Source organism: Amborella trichopoda, chromosome 9 (genome assembly GCF_054954075.1).
Source record: "Amborella trichopoda isolate Santa Cruz 75 chromosome 9, AtrichopodaSantaCruz75HAP2 v2.0, whole genome shotgun sequence".
Classification (NCBI taxonomy): Eukaryota; Viridiplantae; Streptophyta; class Magnoliopsida; order Amborellales; family Amborellaceae; genus Amborella; species Amborella trichopoda.
Window position 1 is genome coordinate 54,912,020 of NC_142344.1, and position 20,252 is coordinate 54,932,271.

The 20,252-nt window shown below is 35.9% G+C and overlaps 1 protein-coding gene across 2 annotated transcripts; it reads left to right on the top strand.

Moving 5' to 3' along the window:
• The first annotated feature begins 1,393 nt into the window (after window positions 1-1,393).
• On the top strand, window positions 1,394-17,201 carry LOC18447816 (phospholipase D beta 1). 2 transcript variants are annotated; one of them, XM_006857902.4, is made up of 10 exons: window positions 2,477-4,095; window positions 4,430-4,546; window positions 8,408-8,602; window positions 9,670-9,921; window positions 10,258-10,326; window positions 10,447-10,594; window positions 11,809-11,957; window positions 14,385-14,549; window positions 15,410-15,607; window positions 16,810-17,201. In XM_006857902.4, exons 1-10 carry the CDS (start codon window positions 3,154-3,156, stop codon window positions 17,101-17,103), a joined length of 2,529 nt encoding a protein of 842 aa, XP_006857964.2. In that variant the 5' UTR covers window positions 2,477-3,153; the 3' UTR covers window positions 17,104-17,201. The 2 variants fall into 2 exon arrangements, 1 of the variants encoding a protein (XP_006857964.2); XR_016040208.1 differs by lacking the exons at window positions 9,670-9,921; window positions 10,258-10,326; window positions 10,447-10,594 and having other exon boundaries at window positions 1,394-4,095.
• Window positions 17,202-20,252: the final 3,051 nt, after the last annotated feature.

A 20,252-nucleotide genomic window follows, 5' to 3' on the forward strand; every position in this document is an offset into this window, starting at 1 on the left:
GGCTGATTTCGTACCTTTTTTTTGGGAAATTTGTAGATAAATCCTATTTTATTTTTTATAGTTAAAGATAGTCTAATATATTTTATATTTATAATTAAGTTCTAGTTTTTGAAATTGCAAAGTGTATTTCTATTTTTGTCTCTTTTTCTATAAATCTGATTAATCTCAAATTTAGTAAGTTCATACTTATCACCACCACATACCTAAAAAAATATTTAAAAAATAAAATTATAAAACTGCCTCCATACTATTTAGAAGTAGTCTGATAATTTTATTTATTTTAAATTATTTTTAATATTTTTATATGTGGGCAATGATGGGAGATATGAACTTACTAAATTTGAAATTATTATGATGCGTAGAAAAATAGATAAAATTTAAAATATATTTGAAGTTTTTGAAAAGTTGGACATGATTGTAAAATATGAAATATATAGAGTAAGACTATTTACTTTGGTACAAGGTGATCACAACTATTATTGACAACCGCTAGACATAAAATCAGGTAGTTGAGGATGTGACATTGAGAAGGCACAACATCAAAAATTTTTGAATGTTGTAACACACTTCAATCTATTAAATATCATATCCAATGACTACGGGTGATTGTAACTTACCAAAAGTAAATGGTCTCATAGTATACAATCCCATATGTAGATTTATTTATTTATTTTGAATGTTGAACTATTTTTAAATAAATATTCTTTTTTTTTGGTGGGTAGATAACATGGGATTTACTTCTTAACTTCCATAATTTTTTATTGTCATATTTAACTTTTACTTATTAAATCTCAATCATTATCCTATTCCTTTCTAATAGTTGTTCTTAACTTCTTGTTTTTGTACAACTAAAATTTATTTATGCTCTCTAGTTTATTTGCAATAAAAATGTAAACAATAATAAATACGATAATTTTTAAGTGATCTCCACCACTAGTGCCAGATTATATAATATATAATATACGTAACAGATAAGTACGGATAGATGATTATCCAAAAGAGCCAACAAATATTATACACCCGTAGGAGTGTACTGTCCATTTACTCTATCGCATAAAACACTCCTAGAAATGATAATAGGAAGCAAATTTGGGATGTAACCTCTTCAATCCATGAATTAATCTCATAGAAGAAAATTCATAATTGAACCCTCTGTGCACTTGAAAAAAAAAGATGTCTCGAGATGGAATATAGATCGTTCAATTTTTAGAGGTTAGTAGAAAACTCAAAATTCAAACGTTTTACTTTGAAAATAATCACCTAGTTATCTTTTAAGTGGTTCCCAAAATTTCCATATAGAAAAAAAATCCTCCAAGTAGCTCTTCGGACCTAAGGAGTAGAAGTAAATTATGCTTCAAAGAGACCATAGTACACATGCTCATCATAATATATAATGCGTATCAGATGTTTTACCTTAAAAATAAATAAATAAAGTAAAAAACTCTCTGGTATCCAGACGATCCCGCGGGAGTACGTTACAAGTTTCTTTGGAATGACTGGTGATACGCGCCAAAAACGACCGGCGAAGAAGAGGAAAACTAAGTGATACGCGCTAAAAACGACCGGTGATAAGAAGAGAATCAATACTGAATTTTGTTTTGAAGAAAAAGGACGAGAATAAGAAGAAGCGGCGGCCGCGTGACGCGTCGCCGGAGCCGTTCATCTGGCCGGTCTTCGGCGATCTGAGCTCCTCGCCAGCATTAATGTCCCCGAATTTATTAATATTATGAGTAAATAATTACTTCAAAAATGAGACTAATTATTTTTGGTGCCCTAGAAACTGACAGGAACTCCCCTTGAAAGGTGAGCTACCGTCTTTGATCTTCTTCGGTTTCTTGTTTTCTTCTGATTCCTTGTTGTTTAAGGTTTTTCAATTCCTGATTTTATAAGGTTTTTTCTTTTGATTTTAAAGATTCATATTTGGTCCAAAGAACAGGATTTTATGGGATTGCGGTCTGTGGTTTGATCGCTTCAATTTTGGGGTTCTTTTTTGGAGCAAGTGAAGAAATGTTTTTTCTATTTGCTTCCATTTGCCGTAGAATTGTTTTTTCTTGCTTCCTCTCTCTCTTGTTTGTTTCCTGTACCACTCTCTCTCTCTGTCTCTCTAACTAAGAAAGCAATTGAGTTGTTTGTCCTTTGTGACTCTCCCTCACACCTTGCTATGGAATTGTTTTTCCCTGTTTGATCTCTCTCCTTTTCTTTGATTGTTTGTTGTTTGATCTCTCTTACAAAGCAATTAAATTGGTGTTCCTGTGTGACTCACTCACAACACACACCTACCAATCGGATAGGTTTTCCCTGTTTTTTCGCTCTCTCTCTTGACGCCCCCGTTGTTCTAACTCTCTCTGACAAATTCAATTCTTCTTCTTGTTTATTTCTATTGGTTCTCTCTTTTCCTCCATGGAAAACTACAATCCCCACTCCTTCTCTGATAACCGTCCTGGGCCGGACTCTCAGTCCTTCTTCTCCCCCTTTCCTCCAAACTCTGAGAATCGGCCGCCGTGTCCTCCACATCCCCACCATGGTTATAGTCCCCTTTCAAACCATCCTTACACTTACTCCAACTCTCTCCCTTCTCACCCTGCCTACCCCCACTCTGGTCCTTTAGACCATATCCCACCTCCATATCCATACCCAAGTACCCCTCCTTATACATACTCATATCCCAGTTCTTATTATCAACCACCCCCATATCCAAGTTCTTATGATCCACCACCTCATTTGTATCATGAACCTCATGTAGCCTACAATTCACCTCAACCCAGTTTCGCGAATCCGCCGAATTTTCAGTATAATTCTTCTTTCAACAACCCACATTACCATTTTCCGCAAGAGAGTGTTTCGGGGCACCTGATAGAAGTGACTTCATCTCCTGTTGCCCCGAAACCTTCTTCTCATGTTGATTCTTTCTCTTCATCTTCGAATTCTCTTTACCCGCCTGTGGAGGATCTTGTGTCAGGTATTCAATTGTCAGAACGACCATCTGCCTCTTTATACGGCTCTCACTCTTTCAATAGCAGCCAGAGCCCGAGGCCTCAGGGTGGTAGCTTCTCTCACCCCTCTCCTGGTTCTCTCTCTGGTTCAAGCTCTTTCAATAGCATTCCTAGCCCAAACTCAAAGCCTTTCTCTCACCCCTCTCTAGTTTCACCATCTATGGATTCCTCACAACATAACCAGACACTGCAAATTGTACCATTTGAGCCCTCAAAAGGCTCTTTAAAGGTTCTTCTTTTACATGGGAACTTGGACATATGGATCCTTGAAGCTAATAACCTACCCAACATGGACACATTCCACAAGACCTTAGGCGACATGTTTGGGAAGAGATTTTCGTCCCCTGTGGCTAGTAAGAATGAGGGCCACATGCCCCATCAACACATTACCAGCGACCCATATGTATCAGTTCATGTGTCTAAAGCAGTAGTCGCAAGGACTTACGTTATCAGTAATAGCGAGAACCCAGTTTGGAATCAGCATTGTTGGGTCCCTGTTGCGCATTATGCAGCAGAAGTACAATTCGTTGTTAAGGATAATGATGTTGTTGGTAGTCAGTTTATTGGGACAGTTTCCATACCCACTGAGCAAATTTGCTCTGGTTCAAAAGTTGAAGGACTCTTCCCAATTTTGGGTTCAAATGGAAAACCTTGTAAAGCTGGAGCTGTTCTTAGGCTCTCTATTCAGTTTATTCCAATGGAGAAATTGACGATTTATCAGTTTGGAGTAGGTGTTGGACCTGACTATTGCGGGGTGCCTGATACTTATTTTCCGTTGAGGAAGGGAGGGAAAGTTACTCTTTATCAGGATGCTCATGTGCCTGATGGATTCTTTCCTGGTTTGAAGCTTGATGGGGGTTTGAGATATGAGCATGGAAAGTGTTGGGAGGATGTTTATAAAGCAATAAGCCAAGCTCGACGGTTGATTTATATTACTGGGTGGTCGGTTTATCACAAGGTTAAGTTGGTCAGGGAGCAGGGTGTTAATGATTGTGATTGCACACTTGGGGATCTTCTTAGGTCCAAGTCACAGGAAGGCGTGCGGGTGTTGCTCCTTGTGTGGGATGATCCCACTTCGAGGAGCCTACTTGGTATCAAAACGGTAAGAAAATGAAGCCTTTCTGTAGGTACTACATGGTTATCTTTGTTGGTTTTCTGTGAACTTCTGTTTTATTTGATCCCTTGGAGACTGCATCTTTTTGTTTTATTATGTATATATGTGATGCTAGTTTTTCATTTTATTTTATGAGATTTCATAACTCTAGTTTTCTTGGCATAAAAATTCATTTTGTAGAAAAAAACATGCCATGAATTCTTCTATGTTTATCTCCTTATGCCCCTATCTCATTGTGCTTGCAATGTGTATTTACCTGCTTGTCTAACTGAAGGGAACAATATACACTTGCTAGCTCATTTTTTAATTTGCATTTATGCAGGATGGTGTCATGCAAACCCATGATGAGGAAACACGAAGGTTTTTTAAGCATTCATCCGTGCAGGTGTTGCTTTGTCCTCGATCTGCTGGAAAGCGGCATAGTTTCTTCAAACAACACGTTGGTGCCTCCTTACATTCTATTTGTAATTTATCATTTTTGTGTATTTCTGTTCTGGTTTGGATTCCTATGCAAATATAAAGGATTTCTTCCTTTGACGTTGATTATGATGCATCTACCCAAGTAAGGAGAACTAAGCTTGACCAATACCATTGGGTCACTTTGCTTTCATACAGAATTTATTATACATTTTTCTTTTCAGGGGTAATCCAGCATTATGATATAGTACACCTTAACCAACCAAGCACAAACTCGAATCCTAATGTAGTATACTTCTTTGAGTGCTGTTTGCATTTATGTGTTGTATCATGTATATGATATGATGTCATATTACTGCCTCTAACTGAATGTTGAGTGAGATAAGATATAACCATGTGCCCTCACATTTTATTCATTATCTTATTATGAAATTGGGGAAAGGCACTGTATGGGTTAGGTTGGTGGTTTAGGGCATTAATGCTTGTGTGTACGCGCGTGCATGTGTTTTCATGCTGGTTCATTGCCTACGTGGGTATTTATCTGGTCTGGTCATGGATCTATTTTTTTTACTTTCATATAACTTTTCACTTCAACAATAATTCTAGTATGCCTGCCACTGGTCTTCCAGATTCTTGCAGAGCCTGCGACAGCTAGTAGACTTGTTATATGGTCTCCTTTGCTGCCCATCTTGAATTCTCCTGATAATCATTAAATAGTGAGGGGTCCTCATAAAAGACAGATATCTAAGTCGACTGCATGGAAAGCAGAGCTTCTATCTTTTTCACGGACATTCTATCCTAGTAAAAGTTCTCTTCATAAATCATTCCCAAGATTGCCAAGTCAAATTTTTTGTGCAAGAAGTGCTTTCCAATTTCCTTTACTGAGTGGATCTTGGCATGTTTTCTGTATCCCTCTTTAGCTATTCTTGGTTATCTGGCCTAGGTGAAGAACTGATAGAGTGTTAGCGAACTCCAATGTGTCTTAATGAAACCTTTTTCTCATCAAATATGTTAGCGAAAGGGGGTTGTCTTTCTTTGAGGCTTGTTATTGACACTTTTCACACTATCTGCACTATTGGTTGATGTGCAGTCTTACTACTAGTGCAATTATTGAATTAGCTTAAGGATACCTCCATAAATTTTTAAGCACCCAGAGAGCCTGTTGCAGCTTTTTTCGAGCTATCACATGCTGCGATGTGTAAGAGAATTGCAACTTCTTGTCCCAGAAATAGTAATTTCTTTGTTCTGTGGTAGTATGTCAAAAAAAATTTATTGTACCCATAAAAAGGAACATATTCTTTTTGTTTATTGAATGTGCAAGGCTGCATCAGGGAAATAGTAGTCTGCAAAAAAGGAACCACAGGTTATCACTTGTCTCTTTCTGTGGTTTCTTTACATGTTTAATTTAGACATTTTGGTTATTTGATGATTTCAGAGATCATCTTTTTGATGAAGATGTATGTTTTTTTTCAATCGATGTGTCAGAATATGTATGTTTGTTCCTGTGCAATGGTAGTCCTCACTGTGCTCCAGTATGTCTGTGTCAATATATATCTATCCATCTCATTAATTGGATTTCTTTTTTGTCTATCTATTCATCTATACTAACAAGCACACACACACATACAGTCATATAAAGAGAGTGTATAATAAGACCATTTACATTTCGTACAAGAAGGTCCAGACCATTACCAAAGTATGTATACACCTCTGATATTTGTTTTTTTGTTTTTTTTTTGTGTATGGAGAGAGAGAGAGAGAGAGAGATGTGTAAAAAAGATTTGATTCGCCCAATGGACCACTTTAGTGTCCATCCTACACCATTTCTTGAGGCCTTGGGGACCTTTAGATCCAAATTTTGAAAACACACTCTTTTGGTCATAGCAAAGTAAGCCCATAAAACTATTGAAAAAGAAAAAAATATTATGGTGTTTTCTATGAAGAGAAATAACGGTGTCAGATTGAGGCCCTAGGTTGTTTCATTCCCCAAAATTTGTAGCTTGACTCATCTTCGTCAGTTTAACAACTAGGAAAAAAAAGATATTGAACTCTTAAATGCCTGAATCTAGCCACCCGTAATGGAATGGCCTAGCATTTCATGCACATAGACGTACCATGCATGATTTGAAGATCCTTGTTTTTTTTTTTGGTAAATTCCAATTTTTATGTGCTCAAATGATGAACATGAGACTGTAGTTTAGTTTCTTATCGTTTGTTATCATTTTGTCTGGGACCCTAGGAAGCTATAGCAACTAAATTTTTATGTGATCGGCGCATACTGATGAAGTTGAAGGGCACGTTCTATAGGACAGCTGTGATGCCATCTTTGCTTTATGTGGTGGAACATTGGGCAGTCAAAAAACAACACACCCATAGAATTAGTGTAGCTAAAAAGATGTTGAGATGGATGAGTGGTAAGACAAGAAGGGATAGAATTCAAAATGAATACATCCGGGGGAATTTATGTGTGGCACCAATAGACGATAAGATGAGAGAAAGTAGACTTAAGTGGGCTGGCCACGTGTAGCGCAGATCGAGTACAACACCTGTTAGAAAGTGCAAGTCAGTTCAAGTGGAAGGCTCAAACAGAGCAAGGGGTAAGCGTAAAAGGACATAGTTTGAAGTAGTGAGAAAAAATACAGGGACTTATGGGCTCACTGAGCGTATGGCCCTTAATAGAGCAAAGTGGCATACCAGGATTTATGTCGCCAACCCTAATTAGTTGGAAAAAGTCTTTGATGATAATGATGATGCTAATTCCAAAAGTAGTTGAAGTGTGAGGGACAAGAAGGGGAAGAAAAGTGGTTGAAACACAGCTTTCACTAATTCAATGAGTGGTATGTTACTAGTTTATGAATTGTTCTTGAGAGATGAGTTTCCCACTGAATTCAAGTTTCACCACCTTTTAAAACTGTTTCTCTACTTTCAATGGGATTTGTACTCCAGCTTTGTGCACAACTATTTTAAATCCCTTATTCAGACCAAAGAAAAACTGGGGAATTGGAATATCCTAGATTGGGTGGTTATATTTATATGTTCTTACTCAATTTTGGACAAGTGTATAATTACGACCTTATTTTATGTAGTTTCATTTATCTGTCCATATCCATCCTCGTTGTTAATATCTAGAATTGATATTGAGCAACATATTCTAAACAATTGTTGTTGGAGTACTTTCGAAGTTTATGTCTTGTTATGTTGGGTGATCAAGACAAACATACCATAGAATGAGTGTAGCTGAGATGAGGATGTTGAGATGGTTGAGTGGCAAGACAAGAAGGGATAGAATTTGAAATGAATACATTCGGGAGAATTTAGGTGTGGCACCAATAGGTGATAAGATGAGAGAAAGTAGAATTAGGTGGGCTGGCCATGTGTGACGTAGACCCAGTAGAGCACCTGCAAGGAGGTGCGATTTAGTTCAAGTGAAAGGCTAAAAAAAGGCAAGGGGTAGGTCCAAAAGGACATGGTTGGAAGTAGTGATAAACGATATGGGGACTTATGGCCTCACAGAGGGTACGGTCCTTGATAGAGCAGAATGGCTGACCAGTATTCGTGTAGCCAACACCAATTAGTAGGAAAAAGACTTCGATGATGATGATGATATTTTTGCCTATAGAGCAAGTCTTGATTTAGGAGTACCCTTTGAATTATATTGACACTGCCATTTTCGTAGTCAGAGCTTACTGAAATATGTTAAGAAATGAGAATTTAAGGAGTCATCATTGTCTTTTAAGTTTTGACAAAGGCATATCATATTGGCAGCACACTTTTCTGGATGCTAAATTTGCTAGACCACCTGTTCTTGGCTTGCTTGCATTCCATGCTGCAATAAAAAATGTGAATTTTCTTTTAATTAATATCTTGTCTACCTTGGTTTCAGGAAGTTGGAGCAATCTATACTCATCATCAGAAAACTGTGATTGTGGATGCTGATGCTGGTAACTATAAAAGAAAAATTATAGCTTTTGTGGGAGGACTTGATTTGTGTGATGGAAGATATGATACTCCAAAGCATCCACTATTCAGGACTTTACAGACTGTGCACAAAGAAGATTATCATAACCCTACTTTTCCGGTAAATTTTTTAATTATTTGTATCATTTCAAGCTATAAGTGAATCCACACTTGAATGTTGCAAAATTGTATAGTTATACTGGTTTAGTCTAAATTGTTGTCAACCAAAAGCCGCATGTTGAATTCATGTATATACTTATCCTTTTTTTTTATTATTTGGCCTGATCAAATGAGTGATCGGTTTGATATTTTACTATTTAAGTGGAAATTTTGTGAATGGAGTTGGCGACATTTTTGTTACGAAAGACTTTTTTTCGTTTTTCTAGATTGATGACATTTTCAAGTTTCAAACATTGCAAGCAATGTCTTCATCACCATTACATTATCATCATCATCATCACCATTACATGAGTTGATTAAATTGATTCCATGTAATCTGGCAAGGAGGCACATCAAGTAAATATAACCGTCTTTCCTTATTACTGATGGATTGGATATGTAATGCTTATAAATGGGCATATTGAAGAAAAGTTGTTGTCTTGTACAAAATTTGCTTGGATAGTTCTAGCAGACATCAGTTAATCAAAAAATGGATTTGTGGGCTTAAGGCTCAACTCCATCGATTAGAAAATTCAAGAGGGAATCCAAAATCAAGTCTAGTTAAGTCTATTTAAGGTCATCAGGAGGCTCTTTTACTATTGGACCTCTATTTCAACATGGTCATTTGAATGATTCTGTCCTTAATTGGTTTTCTCTTTTTGATAATTTCCATCTGTTAGTTATGATTTAAACTTGATACAGTCATAATACCATGCATATTTGAAATCTCTAGGTCATATATCCATACCTTTTCTGGATATATTGCTGTAAGGAAAAGTAATCCATAATGATATGCATTTTTCTTGGATGAGTTGTCTTTTATTTCCTCCTTTGTTTAAAAAAGAATTCTTACAGTATAATAAAAATTTCTTTAATTTCCTTTGAGGGCATGGGCGCTTGTTGCTCCCGTAACCATGAAGAAATCGGGTCCACTCTTTGTCCATCAGTGTCCTTTATATTGGATGGTGATGATTCCAATGAAGTATGATGGTCACTTAACCTTTACTGTTTCTGCTTGGTATTTAATAGGCAGGGCCTGACGTGAGTGGTCCAAGAGAACCATGGCATGATTTGCATTCTAGAATTGATGGTCCAGCGGCATATGATGTTCTCACAAACTTTCAAGAGCGTTGGTTGAAGGCTTCCAAACGACATGGACTTAGTAAACTCAAGCGATCATATGATGATTCTCTACTCTTACTTGAAAGAATTCCTGACATAGTTGGGTTGGATGACACTTCATACTCAAATGAGTCAGATCCAGAGTCATGGCATGTTCAGGTTGATAGTTCTTTTTGTATAATTATATCCAGGTCGATATCATCTTAATGTAGTTAACTCAATTATAATCATCTGGACTATGGGAAAACCATAGTCCATTTGAGGGATGGATAGTGATGGAGAGATAATGGGGTCACTAGAACTAGACATATCACCATCAGTGGGACCCACTCTCCTCCAGTGGACAGTTATGGTCCAATGGCCTATGGTTCTCTCTTAGTGCATCTCTCTTAGTGCACAATATGTGATATATTATAGCAGTGATAGCCTGTGATCTTATCGTCAATTATTAGCACAAATTTACTGTATCTTTTGCCGCCTTCCTGATTAATACAGATTTTCCGGTCCATTGACTCAAATTCGGTCAAGGGATTTCCCAAAGACCCAAAATTTGCCACTAGCAAGGTAGGTAAAAGTTCATTTTAGTATCACATGTTTTGTGATGGTTGGTTTCTTCTTAACATTTCTGTCAAGTCATTCTCTATTGTGACAAATAGGTCCTAACTGCTGCCTTGTTTGTGACAGAACCTTGCGTGTGGGAAAAATGTTATCATAGACATGAGCATACACACAGCTTATGTAAAGGCCATTCGATCTGCCCAACATTTCATTTATATCGAAAATCAATACTTCATTGGATCATCATATAATTGGTCTGCACACAGTGATGTTGGTAATCTCCGTGATATTCTCATAGATAGATGTCTTCGATGAATGATCAAGGTTTTATGGTCTAAAGCTAGATGTCAAGGCTGTATTAGCTTGGTTTTGTCATCAGTGTGAACCTTGGAAATGCCTTTTCTCTGGATATTTATGTGCTGATAATCAATTGTGTTATTTGAATGACAAAAAGTCCATAGAGTTGAAATTTGATGATAATCCTACATTCCTACTTATAGAGACTATCTTTTGCTAAAAGATTCATGATAACACATACATTGTTTTTATTTTCTTCACCTTTGGTGATACAAGGATATCCTAAGAGCTGACCTATCCAAGTTCATTCTTACCCCAAGTGAGAGTTCATGGAATCCAATGTACTTGTGCTGTCTTACATCTTTAATTATGTATGTATGTATGCATGTCAACATGTGTATGCAGTGAGTGGATGTGCCCAAATCCCATAACTTATGTGTCCAAGACAATGACTGACTGAGTTAATGATCAGTACTATACATGACAAACAAAACTAGAAACTATGCTTAAGATTGAAAAAAAGCACCTCACAAGCACAATGGAGTGAGTGCTTCGAGAAAAAGTAACACTCTTGACATAAAAAGAGAAGTGGCCATCATCTACTACATTAGAAAAAACACAATCATAAAGTTCATTTTTGTGTTTTGCTATGGAACAAGTGAATATATGTTGGTTTGATTTTTTTTGCCCTTAAAGAAGGAATTGGCATGGCCATTGAAAATAATTACTTTCCTTTCCAAGTAGAAAGTGATTCCTCCTTACTTGTGAATGTCATCCATAACTGTTGTCGTGCCCTGTGGAGGTTACAAACGGTTACTGCTAATTGTCAGAGTAGACATTTACCACATCTATGGCCAATATCCCATATTTTTCATGAGGTCAAATGATAGCCGATGCCCTTGTTAAGAAGCATTCTATTAGTTCTAGAGCTACTATTTGGCGTTTTCGACCGTCGTACTTTATTTTTCTGCTTTTACTTCATGATTTGGTGCAATTGCCCTATTATAAGGTTGTAGAATAATCAATTATTTCTCTATGATTTTTATTAATGAAAAACAGGTAGGGGGACTTCTCCCCCACTGACTTACCCAAAAAAAAAAAAAAGGACCTAACTGTTTTTTCTTACAATTAATAAAAAGTTGTTTCTGTACTTGTGGAGTAGGACTTAAGTAATTTGTGGTCAATCTGTAGGTGCCAATAATCTGATACCCATGGAGATTGCCCTTAAAATTGCTAGTAAGATCAAAGCCAATGAGAGGTTTTCTGCATATATAGTTATTCCAATGTGGCCAGAGGGTGTTCCAACAAGTGTACCTACGCAAAGGATTCTTTTCTGGCAGGTGAGTGAATTCAGACATCATTGAGATAATTTGACTCTATGGTAAATCGAAGATCATTTTGAATATGCAATAGTCATCACATTATTCCCTTCTTGGTAGGTGCAGACCACTTTGAAATGGTATTTTTCATTCGCATTAGCAAATTAAAGTGTAAATCAATTTTTTAGTGAAATCAGCAAATTTATAACACAGCATGTATGACATTAGTTTTTGTGATTTGTATAAAGAATGTGCACATCTTATATGCCTCTTTGTGCCAATTATGAATGAAAAATTCAGAAGTGCTTCTTTTTACTTGCCTTTTCTATTAGGAATTGGTCTATCCTTATTATCTTTCTATGAACCTTATGAATGTCGTGTTATATTGAGAAAACAAGACTTTTTTTTTTGTTTCATGTGTGTCATGTTCTCAAGAAATTGAAAGCTTTATCCTAGATTCTTTTTTTCTGGACGTGGGCTCAAATAATAATGTGTTTCTTATGGAATAATGTTTTTGTGTAATTGTAATTAAGGGGATATTTTTCTTTTTATGAGTGCCATATAGATAATGGAATGACCTAGCATTGTATGCACACAAACATTTTCATGCATGATTTGAAGTTTTTTTTTTTTTTTTTTTTGTATAATCCAATTTAAAAATTATTTTTGTGTGCTCAAATGATGAACATGAGACAGTAGGTTAGTTTCTTATCTTTTGTTTTCATTTTTTTTGGGACCCTAGGAAACTATAGCAGCCAAAGTTTTATGTGATCGCCACATACTAATGAAGTTGAAGGGCAAGTTCTATAGGACAGCTGTGATATCATATTTGCTTTATAAGGCAGAATGTTGAGCAGTCAAGAAACAACGTATCCATAGAATGAGTGTAGCTGAGATGAAGATGTTGAGATGGATGAGTGGCAAGACAATAAGGGATAGGATTCGAAATAAGTACATTCGGGAGAACTTAGGTATAGGACCAATAGGCAATAAGATGAGACAAAGTAGACTTAAGTTGGCTGCCCTTTCTTGAAATCTCTCTTTTGATTCAAAATCGTGGTGTAACATGTATCCAATTTTGTTCCGGCCATGGAATTGGAAAGCTCAAATAGGGCCCAAATGGACAGTGTTGGAAGCATGGTTTTAAAATGAGACCGTATTGCCGCATTTGCAGCCACATAATGTGTTATGCGATGGGAACCGCATCGCATGAGACCGCATATGCACTTTGGACTCTGGCTGCATATGCGGCCGCATCCCGCAGAGGTCGCATATGCAGCCAGAGAGATATGAAAAAAAGCTACTCGAGAATGGGTTTAAGCCCCAAAAAAGGAGGGAAAGGGTTTTGGGGGTATTAAAACCCCCAAACTACCAAAAACAGCCACATCTATAGCCTTTACTTCATCAAATCAATAATAATAAAAAGTGGCAGAATTATTTGTTTTTTAAATTCTTAGATTTTTGTATTGGTTGGTCTTTGGTTGTTGATTTGTTTCTTTTGGGTGTTGATTTGAGGAAGTTTTGACAACAAATTGAGGGTTCCAAGGGCTGAGAAGAAATCGATCTTTGCTTCTATTGGGTGTGATACTTTTGAACTCTTTAATCTTCATGAACTTTTAGTTTGTATTTTGTAACTTTAAAATTTGTGGTTGCAAATTTGTGATATGTTAAATGATTTATGAAGCTAGTAGTTTCTACTTTCTTGATGTCTTCTATGATCTATTAGGGGATAGTGGATACATAATCCCCGACAGCTGATACTTTTGGAGTTAATGAATAAATTAATTACCTAGTATCACATAAATCACTTCCATATTTTTTCTATTCATTAGCCTATTTTTTTATATTTTTAAAATTTTTTATATTTATTGATCGCATCGGGGTGATGCATCCGTATATGGACTGCATCCTGCATTTTAAAACAGTCGATGGAAGTAGTGAGAAAGGATAAGGGGACTCATGGCCTCATTGCGGGTAAGGCCCTTAATAAGTAGAATGGCAGACTAGGATTCATGTGGCCGACTCCAATTAGTCGGGAAAAAGATATGATGATGATGATGGTTTATTTTCCTTTTTTTGAGAACTTTTAATATAAATGGAAATTAATGTTATTTTTTAGCAAATTTTCCATGATTGTAAATATAGTTATGACCAATTTCCAAATATCAAACAAATTTCTATAAACTCTAAATGCTTCACAACTTTGATACGTTGGCATAGTTTTGTAGGATGTGGAAGGAGTTATGGATATTTTAAATTCCACCCAACATTAGTATTATTGATTTCTTTAGTCTTATAATATTTTGTTATTCTTTCATCTTTCCTTACATTTATATGTGATATGCACATGAATAAGTCGTCTAGTGTCTACATGTTTATTGTATGTTTAGATTTGTGTATCCATTACTCTGTTCTACACGCATTGACTTGGTTTCATTGTTGTGGCAGCACAAAACAATGCAAATGATGTATGAGATCATCTATAAGGCATTGGAAGAAATGGGGCTTGAAAAGACATATCAGCCTCAAGATTATTTGAACTTCTTCTGTCTTGGAAATCGTGAGATCCCAGATGGAGATATTTCAGTTTCAAGTCCAGCAAATAATCCTCGTGTAAATCCTCTTGACTCTCAAGCTGTTTCTTTTTTATTTTTCTATTTCTCTGTTTACTACCTAGGCTTTCCTCATGGATAATTTACATAAGCATAAGCACACTATTATCCAATGGACTATGGAAACCATAATACATGAGGGCCATTACCATCCAATGAAATGATTGATGATCAGATGATGTTAGAGAGAGATTGGGACCCACTGAAATAGAAGATGATATCAATGACGGTTACCATTCTCTCTCCATCACCATTCGCTACATGTGGCAGTCATGAACCAACAGAGTATGGTTTTTTTCAGCCTTTTGGTCTGTAGTATTAGTCCTATTTTATATATGAAAAAACTTTATATAAGGAGTCAACCCTATACTATAGAAATAAGACACCTGAAAAACTCAATAGAAAAGGTTGCTCTGACACCGAAAACTGTCTAATTGATCATCTCGACCCGAAATATATGGATGTGGAAAAAAAAAGGATTTCAATTCCTGAAAACAGTGCATCTTCTAATGTATTATCTAGAATGTATATTTCTAAGATTTTCAAGTGTTCGTAGATCTACTTGATCTGCATTATTTTTGAAGCTTCTAAATTTTATAATTAGATATAAAAATAGATTTGGGGACCATCATAGGGATTTTCGGCATTGGAATGGCATCTTTTGGCATCAATTTGATGTGCGGCTTACTTTGAATATTTAAGGTGCCGACCTTGTACAAACCCCTTTATATATACAAGTTCATTGTATTTATAAATTAGGATTTTTTTTTTTTGTGCAGTGTACGCCTTAAATTTGACAAAGCATATTCTTCATATTATTTCATTGGAAGTTATGAGAAAATAAAATGTTGGTTTTGTTAGGAACTTGCTAAAAGGAGTGGACGATTCATGATCTATGTTCACTCGAAAGGCATGGTAGTGGATGATGAGTATGTAATCATCGGATCGGCAAACATCAACCAACGATCATTGGATGGTTCTAGGGATTCTGAAATTGCAATGGGTGCTTACCAGCCCCAACATACATGGGCTAGAAACTTATCAAATCCATGTGGTCAGGTACTTACTTAAAACGCACCTCCAACTAGTGTTTTGTAATTGTGTCTTATATTTATGGGTGCAGTTGGCATGCGGATGCATCCGTAGCTGTAGAGGTAAGGTGCACCTTCAAATTTTATCATGGTATATAATTTTGATGTAAAATGTTCTTAGGATTGTCTCAAAATCTATTTTTATATCTAATTATAAAATTTTAAATTTTTAAAATGGTTAAAATCAAGGAAAATCTTGAAAATGGATGGTGTAGATTATATGTTGTAAAATGCACTATTTTTTAGACTTAAAATCTTTTTATTTTTCATGGTCATACATCTCGATGTCGAGATGATCAATCAAAGGGTTTTCCAACATTAAAACTATCTCGACCAATCAAAGGGTTTTCCAACATTAAAACTATCTTTTCCGATAGATTTTTGAGGTGCATCCGTAGTTCTACATTATAAGGTTGCATCCTTATATAAACTTTTTCCTATATTTATTGAGACTTTCATTTTGATAATCTATATTGTCACATATTGTCACAGCTTACATGCTCTACAAATACATTAGACTGCATTAATTATATTAAAAATTAATAATTAAATGCAAACTACTACGTCCCTTTTCAGACAGTCCAAAACTTTCTTTAAAGAAGGCAATCTGTGATAAAAACAGTTTTTTGTTTTTATGTTATTAAGCAATGATGAAAAAGCCTGTGTCCCTGAATAGTAGACAAGATTATTCTCCTGCATTGGTGGGGGAATAACAGACTCATTTCTTGATGTGTCGTCCTTCCAATCAGGGCATAATACATCTAATGTATTTTAGATGTAGCCAAAATTGCCCTGAAGTTGTTCATGTTTTGGTCGTTTGTTTTCCAATGTGGTGGCTTATCTTGCAGGATTAGAATAGGGTACCTCTGATGCTTTCTCCTCAGTTCCTACTAGAATATGAAACCATTATTAACATTCATACTTTTGACTTTTCTCCTACTACAAGAAGAACACCCAAAGCTTGTTTTATAAGTACAGTTGTTTATTTAAGATTATATTTAATGACTGAAACGCCATTTTCTTTTTCGAACTGGACTAATTAATAGTTACAAAAGTTATTTTTTGGCACGTCTTTTTTTTTCTCTGAAAATACTGAAATAACTGCACTTAGTACTTTATAAACTGCGGAGTTATTGTACATCAACTTACGAAAAGTCTGTTCATGTGTAGGTCTATGGCTACCGATTATCGTTATGGGCGGAGCACACCGGTTTAGTTGATAAGTGCTTTTCTAATCCAGAGTCTCTAGAATGTGTGAGAAAGATAAGGACACTTGCAGAGATGAACTGGAAACAGTTTGCTTCAGAGGAGAAAACAGAAATTAGGGGCCATCTCTTAAAATACCCTGTTGAGGTTTTGGCAAATGGTAAGGTGAAGGCCCTACCTGGCTGTGAAACCTTCCCTGATGTTGGGGGAAACATACTAGGCACCTTCTCCATCATTCAGGAGAATCTAACCATATAAAGCTTCTTGTATTATAACTTGGTGTTAATTCTTTGACCGGAAAGTAATATAATTGATGTGAAGAATGAAGGGTGATGAAGGGCTTTCATTTGTTGCAATTATGAGTCTATTTTTAAGAAATCTCTAGTCCAAGGCAAGAAGTCTTTTGTGCCATTTCTTGGAAAAGGTATTTCACTTATCACACTAGTAAGGTTACCTTGTGTGGGCAACTCATCAGCACCTCTAGACAGGGCCGAGAAGTTCAGAGGGAAACAAATGGAAAAATATAGTATGATCCACGTGTTCATGATAACAAAATCACCGTTGGGTTACCACTGTGCATTCAAATGGGTTCGACATGGTTGTTATCTCTGTGCAACGGAATGGGTTTGACAGTGAATGGTGATGGCCGGAAGACAGGAGATACAAATGAATTGTAATGCTTGATGGGACCTGCTCCCTCTATCACCATACAACTCATTGAGAAGATGTTGATTCATGGTCGTGTTGTTGTCATGACCATATTGATCATTCTATACCGACAATCGCAGATCCTTGTTTCCCCGTTTTGTTGTCGAGCAAACATCACCCAGCGAGAATAGTGTTAACTTGTTATCTATCATATAACACATTTCCATGACATCTGTCTTGAGTTTTTTGAAAGACAGTAAGTATATTATAATCATTATGACCATATACCATATGGGGTCATACGGCTCATTACCATCCAAGTGATGGGTTGGATGGTGATGGAGTGTTACCTGGCTGAATGTGACAATGTCGATGATGGCACCATTCTATCTTCATCGCCATCCAACCATTGATAAAGGTTGATTGCTCTTCTGATCATGTGGTCTTGGGGACTATACCAAGAGAGAAAGGGCACCTCTAAAACTTTACGTTGTCCATCTCTTTACATAGGATGAGGTTTCTATGAGGCATAGGTTTTATGAACAAAATAAAGCCGCATTTTAAATCCTTGTCCGAGAAAGTACTTTTGGCAATAGAAAACTTCATGAAAGTTCTAAAATCAATTTTCAACACTGACAATAAAATTTGAAACTCAAAAAACAGTACAAATATTGCAGATCTATGAAACGTTTATTTTTAGGGCGAAATGGACGGTCTAAATATTTTGTTGCAGTCTACAATATTTTTAAAACTTGAAATTCAAATTTCTTTTTACATGCATAGTGTTCAAGCTTAGAAGATCAATGTAAAGGTTTTCCAATGCTTTGAATTGCTATTTTAGATGATTTCTAAGGTGAGGATTTACACATTCTAGTACAAATCATTTTACCTTAGTATATTTTGTCCCAATCCAAATGTAAATAAATAAATCGATTAAAAGAAACTGTCTGCCCCCATCAAACTCCTGCAGCCGCCAAGAATATTCAAACGTTTGTAAAAAACAATGTTTTAGAAGATTTTTGTTTTTGGGAAATCAAGAGAAAGCTTTCTGCCCGTTTTTTACTAATAATGAAAAGAAAGTAAACTCATAAGTTTAAAACCTTAGAATAGGGAAGTAGTACCACATCTTGAAGTAACGGCACAATAGAGAGAAAATCTGGCAATCTAGATTGTGCATCTGAAAAAATTGGGACTTCTTTGGTAAAAATATTGACCACTATATTGGCATCACGATAAATATGCTTTAGAAGGCTGCCAAGGTGAATAAAACTGTATCGAGAAGTGACATCTGACAGCTCTCAAGATAATTGTAACCTTCTTATACAAATGGTAAATGGCCTTATAATATATAATCTTTAGTTTGTCTAAAATGAATGGGACATTTGGATTCACATACTCTTTGAAGCACATATGGAACTAGAAGCACCCCTTGTTTCAAAGAGAGGGGGACAGGTTAACTTAACCAACTAAGAAAATGGGCAGCGCCAATGCTATTGGATTATTTTCCATCCAAACTAAGAATATAGTTTTTGTGAGGCCGCAGTTTTATAGTAAGCGAGAAACCCACATCTCAAATCCTCAGTGTGATAGCCTTAATTCTACCTCTTGCCAAAGAATTTGAAGATTTGTATTACATTTATTTATACTTGTAATGGACGGTCCATATAATGTATTATAAAATATATCATTTTTATGACTTGAAATATTTTTTTTGTACTGTCGAGGCAAGATGATTAATTTGATGTCCTCCACAACATTCATTGCACAATCAACAAAGAATAGTATTTTGGGGTTAATTTTCATCACTGGAGTTATGGTTCATCCCCACCATCCAACTTTGACAGCGGATGCTCAATACCTCAAGTGTATATGATATTGAGAAATGTATGCAAATATCCACAAAATTATCATTATTTGAAAGTCTCTTTTGGATGTTACTACTTACATTCATTCCCAATCTTTTATTTTTTCCAAACTACCTTAATTTATACCTTGATTGGTTAACACTTAACGATTTGCAATGCTACATCCTAGGCTGAATTCCTATCAAGAGTAAGGGCCCTCTCCCACTGACTCACTCCAAAAAAAAAAAAACAAGGTATGGACGAGGTATCTATAAGACCTGGGCTTTATAAAAACAAACTAAAGCTTCACCTCAAATCCTTATTCATAAAGCATTTTCGGCAACAGAAATCCTCATGAAGGCCCTAAATTCAATTTCCAACACCAATAAGGAAATTCGAAACTAATTTTGTGGGCCTATGAGCACTTACTTTTAGGGTGAAATGAATAGTCTAGATAATTTGTTACAATATACCTTATTTTTAGAGCTTAGAATCTTTTTTTTTTCCACAACCATAATGTACAAGCCAAAATGATCAATATAAAAGTTTTCTAACACTTGAATGGCAATTTTCGATGAGTTATAACGTGATCTTCACTTATTTTGACAGAACTGCACCCAATCAAACCAATTTCCGCTGAGTATATAGGAGAAACTTAAGCTCTCCTAAGATCCACCTCGGCATGCTATAAAGGAGCTCTTGGGGTCCAAGAAGATCAACTTGCGACGTTCAAGTTAAAGAACATTAAACATGGAAATTCCAATGTTTTCTTTAGAAACCAAGTGTCCACCAAACGTATATATGCATATTGATCCTAGTGTCAAATTTGTTAAAAAAAAACAATGGGTAGGCTCAAAAAGAGATGGTTAAAAGTAGTAAAAAAAACCTATTGGTATTTATCGGCTTATTGAGGGT

Bases quoted from the DNA above. Each gene is read 5' to 3' on its own strand.
- LOC18447816 (XM_006857902.4), top strand. From the start codon at position 3,154: ATGGATTCCTCACAACATAACCAGACACTGCAAATTGTACCATTTGAG. The intron at 4,096-4,429 runs GTAAGAAAATGA...GCATTTATGCAG, and splicing joins GCCTACTTGGTATCAAAACG to GATGGTGTCATGCAAACCCA. The intron at 11,958-14,384 runs GTGAGTGAATTC...TTGTTGTGGCAG, and splicing joins AAAGGATTCTTTTCTGGCAG to CACAAAACAATGCAAATGAT.